This window comes from Geotrypetes seraphini, chromosome 1 (assembly GCF_902459505.1).
Source record: "Geotrypetes seraphini chromosome 1, aGeoSer1.1, whole genome shotgun sequence".
NCBI classification, from domain to species: Eukaryota; Metazoa; Chordata; class Amphibia; order Gymnophiona; family Dermophiidae; genus Geotrypetes; species Geotrypetes seraphini.
The window spans coordinates 167,430,262-167,443,472 of NC_047084.1; the positions used below are offsets into that span (position 1 = coordinate 167,430,262).

A 13,211-nucleotide genomic window follows, 5' to 3' on the forward strand; every position below is an offset into this window, starting at 1 on the left:
TGATTCCCCTTCCATTGACCCAGGGAGTGAAATAGGGCAGTGTGGTGTGTGTAGTGAGCATGCAGTTGTGGGAGAACTTCCAGAAGCATTCTTAGTAAAGTGCACCATGATTTTCAAAAGGCACAAAAGTGGGAGTGTCAGTCAAGAGACATGTAGGGTGACCCCAGGGCTGATCCTGAGTCTAAGTAGTAGAAATGTGAAGCTCCAGAGACTTTGTGCCATAAAGTTTGACATGAAGGAAAAGACTTGCTATGTGAATATGCTTGAATTTTTGCAGCATATTAGTAGAACTTTTGTGGACTATTTTTGTGGTTTTGTTTAAGCAATTGTGTGAACTATATTTATGAGATATGCCAAGAAGTGAATAGTTATAATTTGCCAAGGGAGTCCCAGTGAATAAATGCTTTGCACTTTGCTCAGCTGGTGAACTGTGTCCTTTTTGCAGGACAAGTAGCCATTTCCTTGGGGTCACTCCAGGGAACAATGGTCCCTATGCCTGTGGTGGAAGTTGGATCCTTCATCAAATTGGCAGTCCTCAGCCCCGCCACAGCATTAATCTAACAAGTGTCAATCATTGAGGAATCCAGATAGCTTAATGATGAAAGAAAAATAATGACTAGATATAGCCAGCAGAAATTGGTCTCATTGCTTTTGAGATAACTACTGCTTAACATCATGTTCCCAAAAATGCTGTAGACCAGGGCTGCCCAAGTCCAGTCCTCGAGACCTACTGGCAGGCCAGATTTTCAGGATATCCACAATGAACATGCATGAGAGAGATTTGCATACCAAGAAGGCAGTGCAGGCAAATCTCTCTCATGCATATTCATTGTGGATATCCTGAAAACCTGGCCTGCCAGTAGATCTCGAGGACCGGACTTGGGTAGACACTTATTTCCGTAAAACATTTAGTAATAAAAAGCTTATACAATTGGAAGGCAACATGATCTTTACTAAATAGTGTATAAATAAAAGAAATAATAGAAGGAACTAATGAAGACAATTTAGATAATACATTACTATTTTCCATAAAAGTGTTTTAGTTGGATCCACTTAAAATGTTTATTTGCAGATAGTAAGAACCGAGATTGTAAATTATGGAAGGAATTAAGGGTATTGTTAGATACCAATTTGCAATTCTCCATATACCTTTCACGCTCTATTTCTTCCCCCAAATATTTTCTTTATTAACTTTAATATTAACACGCTTTACTTTTAGTCATTATGAGCACCTAATGTTACCTATTGAGGTGGCTTTAGGAGATCCGCATTAACTACATATTTGACATTTGCTACCTACTGTATTCTGACTGCAAAGTGCAGTCCTGCTTAGTCTCTAACCATACCCTGGCTCAATCAGACTGTTTTAGCATGCTAGGTGGTAGTGTGGACTAGTTACTAACGGCTTACACCAAAATTATTGCATTACTGGGCAGACTTGCACGGTCTGTGTCTGTATATGGCCGTTTGGGGGAGGATGGGCTGGGGAGGGCTTCAAAGGCTGGAAGGGTGTAGATGGGCTGGAGTGCGTTTTGATGGAGATTTCGGCAGTTGGAACCCAAGCACAGTACCAGGTAGAGCTTTGGATTCTTGCCCAGAAATAGCTAAGAAGAAGAAGAAAAAAAATAAATTTAATTGAATCGGGTTGGGCAGACTAGATGGACCATTCGGGCCTTTATCTGCCATCATCTACTATGTTAGTATGTAATAAACATGCACCATAATTCCCCAAATAATTAGAGCCTGGTTATAAATTTGTCAGCTTTTAGTTACTTTTCAAAGTAAAGATTACATTTTTTGGGACCCTGTCCAGTTAACACAATTTCTTGATAAAAAATGATGATTTTGAGTTTTCTTTTGAGGCAGCTGTTTTCTAAATGAGGAGTTATATAATAATAAGATGCCTGTAGATGTAAGGGGAGGTATTTACCTTTCCTTAGTTTTGTTTTCTTATTATTTTTCCTATATAAATTGCACTCCTCTTCATTTAATGGGGGCTTGTTGGAATTTCCTATTTAGTTTAGAACTAAGATTGCAAAATTGTAAAATGGTATGATTCTGAATTCCATATCTTGTATATGATTCTTTTTGTAAACATTTATTTGAAAATTTCTAAATAAAAAAAATTGTTGGCTTTGGCACAAATGTTCCTTTTTCCAAATGCCCTCTTATCTAAATATAGAAATAAAAGAACTAAGAACATAAGATTAGCCTTACTGGGTCAGACCAATGGTCCATCAAGCCTAGTAGCCTGGATAGGAAAGGGTGGGAAGGGTGGGAGATAAGAGCATATCATTTGTACTATTGATGATTATTAAGTGATATATTTATTGTTAATCTGTTTTAACATATTGACACACTTATTGTAAGTTTAATGTAAATCACATTTATTAAATTTCAAATACAAACAAATAGTAAAAAAATCATTTCAAATACAAGAAGAAAAACAACATTTACAGAGTTAATATATAATAAGCATTATCACTAAAAGCAAATATACCCAATTCCATCCCCTTTTCCCCCATTTTAGAACTGTAATTACATATTAAATAATATGCGACTGCGAGTGTGTGGCGTTAATGTATCTAAATAAGGTTGCCAAATAGTATTGTCTTCCCTGTCTGGTGTCCCATTCTGATAATTGCATACGTTCCATTATTAAAATGTGTAACATTCTAGAACACCAATGAGTGAATGTCCAGCTCTCTTGAATGTAAACCGCCTAGAAGTCGCAAGATTGTGGCGGTATAGAAGAATAAAGTTATTATTTATTATTATTATTATTATTATATGTTGGTCTTAAAGGTCCAATCCAAAGATAAAGTATGACTTTCAAACTTGATAAGATTGATCTTTGAAGAAAGCCTTTTAGGCCTCTTGGAATAGGATGCTTAACATCAAAAATCTAAGATATATTATAACTATTGCAATGCCAATCAATTCCCCACATTTGCTCCACTTTAGAAAAAACAAAATTGGCGTATCAAAGGACATGTCCAAAACATGTAAGATAAATTAGCTTTAGGGTGACCACATTTCAAACAACAACCTAATGTATCAAAAGTCGCCCTATAAGCACGCCAGGGAGCAATATATATTCTACAAATAAATTTATAACCCACTAGCTGATGCCCCGGCATTGCACGGGTATTTAATTATAGCAATAACACTGTAAATGGATTCAAATAAAGATACTTTATAGTGGTGAATGAAATTATTTTTTTACTGCTTTATAAAAAGTACAATATTCAAATTATAATGTGAAATATTTGACAAAATGAATACAATACAACTAACACAAAACTTGATTATAAACAATATTTTTAGTTTCAACTCCAGGAGCAAGAACATATAAATTCTTGGGTGAACCCACCCTTGAGCAAGCAACATAGAGTTGACCATGGGAAAAACAGGGGGATCTTAAATCCACTCCACAGCATGTAATAGTCTGTCCCTGTGATTTGTTGATTGTGATAGAGAATGCAAGTCTCACAGGAATTTGCAAGCTCTTAAACTGAAAAGGAAGATGTGTTGCAAGTTTCGTTCAAATCGGGCAAGTCGTTTTTGCGTTGGCAGCTTTTTACAATTTTTCCATTGACATGAATGGGTGAAATCAGATTTTCTGTTTGTAGCTCCGCCCACATCTGCAGGTGGGCCGCGAGACCCCCAGAACATATCACCCCAGGTAGTGAGGGATCTGCATACCAAGTTTAGTTCAAATCGGGCAAGCCGTTTTTGCGTTTGCAGATTTTTACATTTTTGCCATTGACATGAATGGGTGAAATCTGATTTTTTGTTTGTAGCTCCGCCCACGTGTGCAGGTGGGCTGCGAGACCCCCAGAACATATCACCCCAGGTAGTGAGGGATCAGCATACCAAGTTTCGTTCAAATCGGGCAAGCCGTTTTTGCGTTGGCAGCTTTTACATTTTTTCCATTGACATGAATGGGTGAAATCTGATTTTTTGTTTGTAGCTCCGCCCACGTGTGCAGGTGGGCTGCGAGACCCCCAGAACATATCATCCCAGGTAGTGAGGGATCTGCATACCAAGTTTCGTTCAAATCGGTCAAGCCGTTTTTGCGTGATCGCGGCACATACACATACACATACACACATACATACCTCCGATTTTATATATATATAGATATAGATTCATAATAGGTGATATCAGAAAGAAGACCATTTAAAATCTTTATAAAAATCTTTGAGTATGGAATCCCTGAAGGTGAATTCCCCAACTCTTCATTCCAAGCTTGAGATATTTTATTGTAATCTAAATTAGGAGAAAGATTCACTAATGAATGTCTAAAATATTTAAGGGGCATAATCAACTTGGCATCCAACCAAAATAATTCTGAAAGAGCATCATATACTTTAGCATTTAGTGACAATGAAGGTAAGGATTTCACAAAATACCACAACTGCATGTAAGAATATATATCCAGTTTAGACCAATTATAAACAATACGTAATTGTGATAATGTTGGTAAATTACCCTCATCAATTAATATCTGGCAAAAATAGAAAATATTTCCTCGTTTATTAGATTGAAAACCTGCAGATGTTATACCAGGTAAAAAAGAGCTATTTCCACAAATAGGTAAAAGTGGTGTTCTAAAATCAAACTTCAATCGATTGCATATCCTTCGCCAAATGGTTCTCAAAGGAACATTTAAAAAATAAAAAGGATTTTTCAGAACAGCAGTCTTCATCTTGGAAGCATGTAAAAGATAACTAAAGTGATAAGGCCTTCATAATTTTAACTCTAATAAAGTCCAGGAAAAATAAGATGTTGCAAGACACCAATTATGTATGTGATACATGTGACAAGCCTCGACAAATTGCCTCAACTGTAATAAGCCCAATCCTCCCTTTGTTATTGGCAAAGTCACCTGATTTAATGAAATACGTGGTCTTTTTCCCATCCAAAGGAACCACGTATCAATTTATTTAATTGACATTCTACTACTTTAGAATACAAGAATGGTAACATTGGATATACATATAACCATTAAGGAAGAATTATCATATTACAAAGAGCAATACGTCCCATTAAAGAGATAGGAAAATGTCTCCATATTAATAAGGTTGATTTGGTTTTATTCAATAACGGTTGAATATTAAGATCATTTAAACGGGTAATATCTTGTGGAATAATGATCCCTAAATAAGTAACTGCTTCATTTGCCCAAGTTAATGGGAAATTTCCTTTCCAATATTCCTTCAAGAACTGATTGAAAGGAAGGGCTACAGATTTCTGATAATTCAGACGAAACCAGAATGAAATCCAAATTCAGATATTGCATCAATAAGATGTGGTAAAGAATTCTCAGGATCAGTCAAAATATCATCAAATCATCCGCAAAAGCTAATACTTTCAAATCTTGATCTATCACCCGAATCCCAGTAATGTGAATATCTCGTTTAAAGGTACGTAAAAGAGGTTCTAGATATATTATAAATAATAAAGGAGAAAGAGGACATCCCTGTCAAGTCTCACGAGAAATAGTAAAAGGAAATGAACAAGTGGCATTAATCAAAATAGAGGCCCTTGGCTTGGCATACAAAACTCGAAGACTATCTTAGAACCATCCAGAAATTCCTATTTTAGACAATGCAGAAAAGAGAAAGGACCACTCCACTGGGTCAAAAGCTTTTTCTGCATCCAGACTAGCCAACAGACCAGAAATTGCTTTTTTCTGACCAGTCACCAACGCCATTAAAACTTTTCTAACATGTAAAACTGATTGATGACCTCTTATAAAACCAACTTGTTCTTCACCTATCAGCATAGGCAGATGAAGTGCCAGTCTATCTGCCAGTACTCTTGCAAATATCTTAAGATCTACATTGAGTAATGAAATCGGACGATATGATTCTACCAACAGAGGATTTTTACCCAGTTTTGAGTTCAATGTTATCAGAGCATCAGTAGCTCCTAAAGGAAAATAATTGTCTTCTACACATTGATTATAATAACATATCAAGTAATTTATAATATTCCCCTGTAAATTCATCCGGCTCAGGTGCCTTACAAGTAGATAAAGATTTAATTACTTTTTGGATTTCTACTCCTCTAATAGGTGCATTTAAAGAAGTTAACATTTGCGGGGTCAACTTAGGCAAAGAAGCATCCTCTAAATAAGCCTGCACAAGAGAAGGTTGGGAAGAAGAATCAGCCGTATAAAGACTTGCAAAATAATCACAAAATGCTTTGGAAATTTTATTAGTTGCATTAGTAATAGTCCCATTTGAAAAGCGAAGTGATTGAACCATCCTTGATCCACTCCAAGTTTTAGTGAGTTTTGCTAAAAAACGACCAGGATGATTTCCATAACGAAAAAATTTAAATTTCCTATATATAGCACTACGTTGATACCTTTCATGCAAGAGAGTATTAAGTGCCACTTGTGCTGCAAGCACATTTTCTTTATGAGAAACTATATGACATCGCAAATAAGTACGTTTTGCACATTGAAACTGACGTTCGAAAGAGATAATTTTAGTAGCAATACGTTGAAAATAAATAAAGATTTTTTTTTTTTTTTTTTTAAAGCCTAGTAGCCCTTTCTCACGGTTGCCAATCCAGGTCACTAATACCTGGCCAAAACCCAAGGTATATACTATGGACTTTTCCTCCAGGAACTTGTCCAAACCTCTCTTAAAACCAGCTACGCTATCTGCTCTTACCACATCCTATGGCAACTTCTTTACATAACCCCTCTCCCCCCCTTTTACAAAACCGTAGCGCATTTTTTAGTGCTGGCCACGGCGATAACAGGTCCGATGCTTATTGGAATTCTATGAGCGTTGGAGCTGTTACTGTTGCAGCTGGCGCTAAAAACTGCACTTTGGTTTTGTAAAGGGGGGAGGGGTTATTTCCTACAACCTATTTTATTTGTACAGTAAAGCAGAACAGGGACCAGCTGAACAATCTGAAAACAGTGTTGTTAAAACCATACATGTATAAACAATTGTATAAACTTTAACATAAACAAGACACTAGGTAAAAAATAATATACAGTGGTACCTCGGTTTGCGAGTGCACCGGTTTGCAAGTGTTTTGCAAGACGAGCAAAACATTCGCAAAATTGGTGCCTCGGAAACCGAGCGTGCCTCGATTTACGAGCGCCCCCCCGTGATCTGGGACCCTCCCCCCCGCGTGATCCGCCATCCCTCCGCTCATTTTGCCCCCCCATGATCCGGCAACCCCCCCGCTCGCGTCGCACCCCCTCCCCACCACGATCCGGCATCTCCCAGGCATCCACCCACCCATCCGATCACATTTCTTACCCCCGTTTGGCACCGGCACCAATGCACAGGACATGCTGGTGCCGGTGCCTGAAGATCTGCCTCATTCGCGCTGGGCCTTGAGCATCTGCGCATGCTCAAGGCCTTCGGGTTCCCGTTTTCTCAGAGAATCTCGGGGGTACGACGTGAGCAGGGGGGGGGTCGCCGGATTGCAGAGGGGGCAAACGAGCGGGGGGATGACGGATCACGCGGGGGGCCTTCATGAGCGGGGGGAGCAATGCCGATTCTTGGGGGGGGGAGCAGCGCCGCTGGCCTCGGGAGGGGAGGGAGTGGGAACGTATCAAAGCAAGTTTCCATTATTTCCTATGGGGAAACTCACTTTGAAATACGAGTATTTTGGTTTACGAGCATGCTTCTGGAACGAATTATGCTCATAAACTAAGGTACCACTGTATATTGTAATAAAGGAAGCCCATATAACAAATGGTGAATATCTAAAACCCAGAAATAACTATAAATGATGCCAGATATAAATTACAATAAACAGTTCCAAAAACTAACCGGACATAGCGGTATTTTGCTGTACAGACTGCCTCAGTAGTATACCCATTTGAAACACTAATTACGCAGCAGGCAGCAGGAACATCTTAAATCTTTTTATAACCATGGAAAAGGTATGGCTAGTAATATTAAAGCAATAGGAAAAAGAGGGCTGGAATGAAAAACCTGAAAAATAAAGAGAAAATCATTGTTAATATATAAATAGATAATGTTAAAAAAAATTCATGCACCTGTAGTTGGCTCTTATACAGTACCCAATTCTGACCCCCTTTATCAAGCCACATTAAGGTTTCTTTTTAACGCCGGCCATTATGGTAAAAGCTCCGATGCTCATAGAATTCCTATGAGCATTGGTGCTTTTACCGCAGCGGCCGACAAAAAAAAACAAACTAACGCGGCTTGATGAAAGGGGTCCTTTTTGTGAACAAATACTACACTATAGTTTTCATACTAACAAATTCTTTTAAACAATGTCCAACTCATCGGTGCTATGAAACTGGTGACAAGAGATAAATGATAAAATATTTATGAAAATTATTATGAGAAATATTTAAAACTACAGCATTTATAAAATATAGGCTTATGAAGGTTTTCGCTATGAGATTCTTCTGAGCCATCTATGTAGGCTTTGAAGCTAGCCGCTGAGATCCATGATTAAGAGACTTTTTCAATATGAAGACCTTATTTTTAAAATATCTGCTGCACCTGTAGTTGGTCATTTAGGCATCTCACTGAGTACTGTGTTTCTTGGGTTTTTTTCTGTCGAGATGCTGTGTAGCTGTTAGCCTCTTGCTTATCTGTATTTAGCTTGGCGTATATCTAAAAGAAATAAGGAAAAGGATTTCATCTTATAAATCAGAGACTTAGCTCTCCTTTTATCAAGGTGTGCTACGGGGGTTAGCGCGTCAGACATTTCATCACGCGCTAACCCCCGCAGCAAGCCAAAAAACTAACGCCTCCTCAATGGAGGCGTTAGCGACTAGCGCGGCAGGTGGTTGAATGCACGGTATTCCGCGCATTAACCGCCTACCGCACCTTGATAAAAGGAGCCCTTAATAGAATTTGAACAATTTAAAAAAATCAGGTGCAAAACATCACAAGCCATTGCAGTAACAGCTCTAGACTATTAGCCATGAAACAGGGCTTCTTCTGGAATGCTGTAATCATGGACTATCAACTTTTCACTAGGTTGAATTGTCCAAATACAAGTACATTTTATATACCGCAATACAAGCAGAAAACATTTTCAAAGCTGTCCAAGACTGAGCTGCTCCTCTTTCCTCCTAAACCCTCTGTTCCTTTTCCTTTGTTCCCCTTCTCTGTAAATAATACTGTCATTGTTCCGGTCTCCTCTGCTCACAACCTTGGAGTCGTCTTCGATTCCGACCTCTCATTTTGTAAACACATCCAACAAACTGCTAAGACCTGTCGCTTCTATCTCTACTGAAGGAAAAGAGAAGGGTTTTTAACAAATTCTCTTACCCACAATATATATCAGTGGTCTCAAACTCAAACCCTTTGCAGGGCCACATTTTGAATTTATAGGTACTTGGAGGGCCGCAGAAAAAATAGTTAATGTCTTATTAAAGAAATAACAATTTTGCATGAGGTAAAACTTTATAATTTATAAATCTTTCCTTTTGGCTAAGTCTTAATAATAATATTGTCATTTATAGCTAAAGAGACATATGATCAAGAAACTGTTTTATTTTACTTTTGTGATTATGATAAACATACCGAGGGTCTCAAAATAGTACCTGGCGAGCCGCATGTGGCCCCCGAGCCGTGAATTTGAGACCACTGATATATATCAATATCACAGAAAAAAAAAGGCAGAGTCAACCATCTATCTTGTTTACCTGTCTTATTTCAACAGAGGAGACATCATACATATTTAAGCAATCAGATCATAGGATCTCTTATAATGCCCACGTATTTCATATCCCCATCCTGGAATTTAATTTTAAATCATCTGTACCCTCCATCTATCACAACTAAATCAAAGTGCTTCATATATTCAATTATTGGTAACAATACTTATCTAATGGTCTTATGTAGACTTCAGTGCTGGCACAGCTCTTTTAATTCCCAACACTCATTATTGTCTTAATAAAGCGTTTCGATCACCATGATCTTCCTCGGGGGAACTTCACCGAAAATTGCCAATCTAGAAAACATAATTAAGTCTCACACAAATGCGACAGACAAAATATCATACAACGCAACAATAAATCGGTGTAGCATCACACATACATCACGTCAAAACCGGTTAAGGCAGCCATTCCCAACCCAGTCCTTGGGGTACACCTAGACCCACAATGAATATGAGGGAGTGCTGAGAGGTCTCAGCCCAACCAAGAAGAGAATGACATGGATATCTGAAACAATGTCAAAACATAGAATTTCATTTCTGCAAATCGACACTTAATGAAATAAAAGAACACTTTTCAGCTATAGTGACAAAATAAAGCTCAGAATTTAGGAAGTTGGTTGGTTGGTTGATTGATTGAGAACTTTTCAGCACCTCAGTTAGGTTTGCGTGCGATTGAGGCAGAGTATGCAAATCTATCTCATGCATATTCATTGTGGATATCCTGAAAACCCAGTGGGACTAAATGTGCCCTGAGGACTGGGTTGGGAATAGCTGGATTAAGGTAATGCTTCTATGTATTCTCTCAATCCTTGATCGGACTTCATTTCTGCCAATACAACATTTCCCCCCAGAGAGAAAAGGGAAATAAAAAATTGGGGAGAAGAATTAGGAGAATGTCACTGTTTTGTAGTGGGATTCATTGGAATCATAGCCCAGGGCCTTTGATTTCTTTGAATTCAGTTGAAGCTAGATATAAAAATGGCTCCATCCTGGATATTGTATATTCCACTTCCAGTTATCCCATTCTTGTTTCAGACAGAATTCTTCATTGATCAATACTATGCAATTACCTTGGAACACAGTGACTGAAGATTAAACATCCAGCCACAAGTTAATTTTTCAAAAAATAGACAAAGCTCTTTCTTTAGCTGTGTACTGTAAAGTGCAACTTTATCACACGCAAAGCTATCAATAACATCTGATAACTCTGAAAGATTCTTCCAACATGAACTAGCTGAGCAGATATACCACAAACTGTAGAAAAGCTACAATTGGAAGCACTCTTAGGCCCTCTTTTTACAAAGGCGCGCTAAGCGTTTAAGCATTTTTACAAAGGCACGCTAAATCAACGTGTGCGCTAACCGCTAACGCGTCCATAGGATAACATGCACGCATTAGCATTTAGCACGTGTATAGCGCACGCTAAAAAGCTTAGCGCACCTTTGTAAAAGAGGGGGGTAAAAGGACAATGTGAAAATGAAAAATATAATATTTTTGTGAGTGGAGAGTCCTCGGCTTCACAACTCTCCAAGGGACATTGCCCTGCACATAAGAGTTGCTTTAATTCTCATTAACCCATCATATCATATTTGTTCAGTTAAAGGATACTAGGTATAACAGAATTTTATCCCAAAAGTAGTTCCAACATTTGATCTAGTTTTTCGCCTTTTGCTTTATTTCTGTTTTTAATAAAGTGAAATGTCTGCATCTTTTTTTTGCCCTTTCAGGCTTATCAACGCTGCAAGCTGTGCTGGACTCTGCAGCAGAAAAGAAATGGCAAGTGACCGCAATCAACGTGGGCAACATTAACAACGATAGAAAAGATGAAACATACCGCTCGCTTTTTCAGGATCTGGAGCTGAAGAACGAGAGGCGGGTGATCCTGGATTGCGAGCGGGACAAAGTGAACGACATTGTGGATCAGGTGTGTGGTCTTTTAACTTACCATAACTATTCAAGGGAAATATATTGCACCCATAAGACGGTTACTTTGAAAAAAAAATCACATGCAGTGCATAATTATGTTTATGTTTATTCAGGTTTTTGATTGAACGCTTTTTCGAAACTACAAAGCGTTGTACAAAATTTAAAATTAACATTTAAACAAAAATTTAACAAATAAAACTTACATTACTGTGATGACACATCTATTATTAATTGAATAATAATAAAAAAAACTACATGACTGACAACAAATACGTACGAGGTAAAAAGGACCGAAAAGCCCCTGGACACAAATAGGAAGAGAGGGAGAAATACAATCGGTATAGAAAATGTGAGAAACATTTAAGGTAAACACAAAAGGGAATTGGGAAAATAAATGTAAGAAACAAGATTAAGTCAATTACTAAAACACAGTTGATCAATCAAAAAACTGATGATAAAAAATGCTAAACTGTAATATCCACGTGATTAATGGTGTGCTCAATGCTCCAACATAAAAGTCACGAGTTAATACGACTAATATGAAGAGGAACCGTTACAGTGCCACCAGAGTTCCTTCAATAGTGGCACTATTTAATCTGTTATCCAAAATAGCGTTACAATGCAAAGCATAGTTCATAATAGAATCAACAACGGTTATACAGTCAAACCTTGGATAGCGAGTAATGTGGTTTGCGAATGTTTTGCAAGACGAGCAAAACATTTTATTAAATTTTAACTCGAAAAACGAGCGTTGTCTCGCTGTACGAGCACATATCGCGCGCCACATCATCAGAACCCACAGTTGAGGCGCGCACATCTTACGCCGAGCGCGGCTGAATGTAATAAAAGCTGAACGTAATAAAAGTATCATGCCCGATTTACCCACAGTTCAAGCACGCACTACATACGCGCATCTTACGCCGAACACGGCTGAACGTAATAGAAGTATCACGGACAATTTACCCGTAGCTCGAGCGCTCACAGCATACAGCATTTTGCATTACAGTTTTTGGGGGGAAGGGGTAAAACGCGGACCTCACGGACCTGACGGACCTCGCGGATCTAAACCCGCACGGCCTTAAAAATCTGAGGTCCGTGTCGGTCCGTGTCCGTGGCGCTTGTAGTTTCTGTCGCTGACAGACCTTGATGAGATTTGAGCGCTGACGGATCCGTCTCAGCATAGAGAGGGAAAAGTGTTAGGATCCGTCAGCGCTAAAAATCTCTTCGAGGTCTGTCAGAGCCAGAGACTAGTGCTGGAGCGGCAGAGCAGAAGCCAAGAGAGCGGGGACCTAGGTTTTGGACATGCGTTATGGAAAAGAAGTCTCCAAACTCCAGCGCTAGTCTCTGGCTCTGACAGACCTCGAAGAGATTTTTAGCGCTGACGGATCCTAACACTTTTCCCTCCCTATGCTGAGACGGATCCGTCAGCGCTCAAATCTCATCAAGGTCTGTCAGCGACAGAAACTACAAGCGCCACAGACACGGACCGACACGGACCTCAGATTTTTAAGGCCGTACGGGTTTAGATCCGCGAGGTCCGTCAGGTCTATGAGGTCCGCATTTTACCCCTTCCCGTTTTTGGGTTGTGGAACGAATCGTCT

At 38.8% G+C, this 13,211-nt stretch overlaps 1 protein-coding gene across 1 annotated transcript in view; it reads left to right on the forward strand.

The window, feature by feature from the left end:
- Nucleotides 1-13,211, forward strand: part of GRIA2 (glutamate ionotropic receptor AMPA type subunit 2) — a 140,595-nt gene that overhangs the window by 13,166 nt on the left and 114,218 nt on the right. Inside the window, 1 exon segment of the mRNA XM_033958667.1 lies at nt 11,412-11,608. Coding sequence (XP_033814558.1) covers nt 11,412-11,608 — 197 coding nt within the window.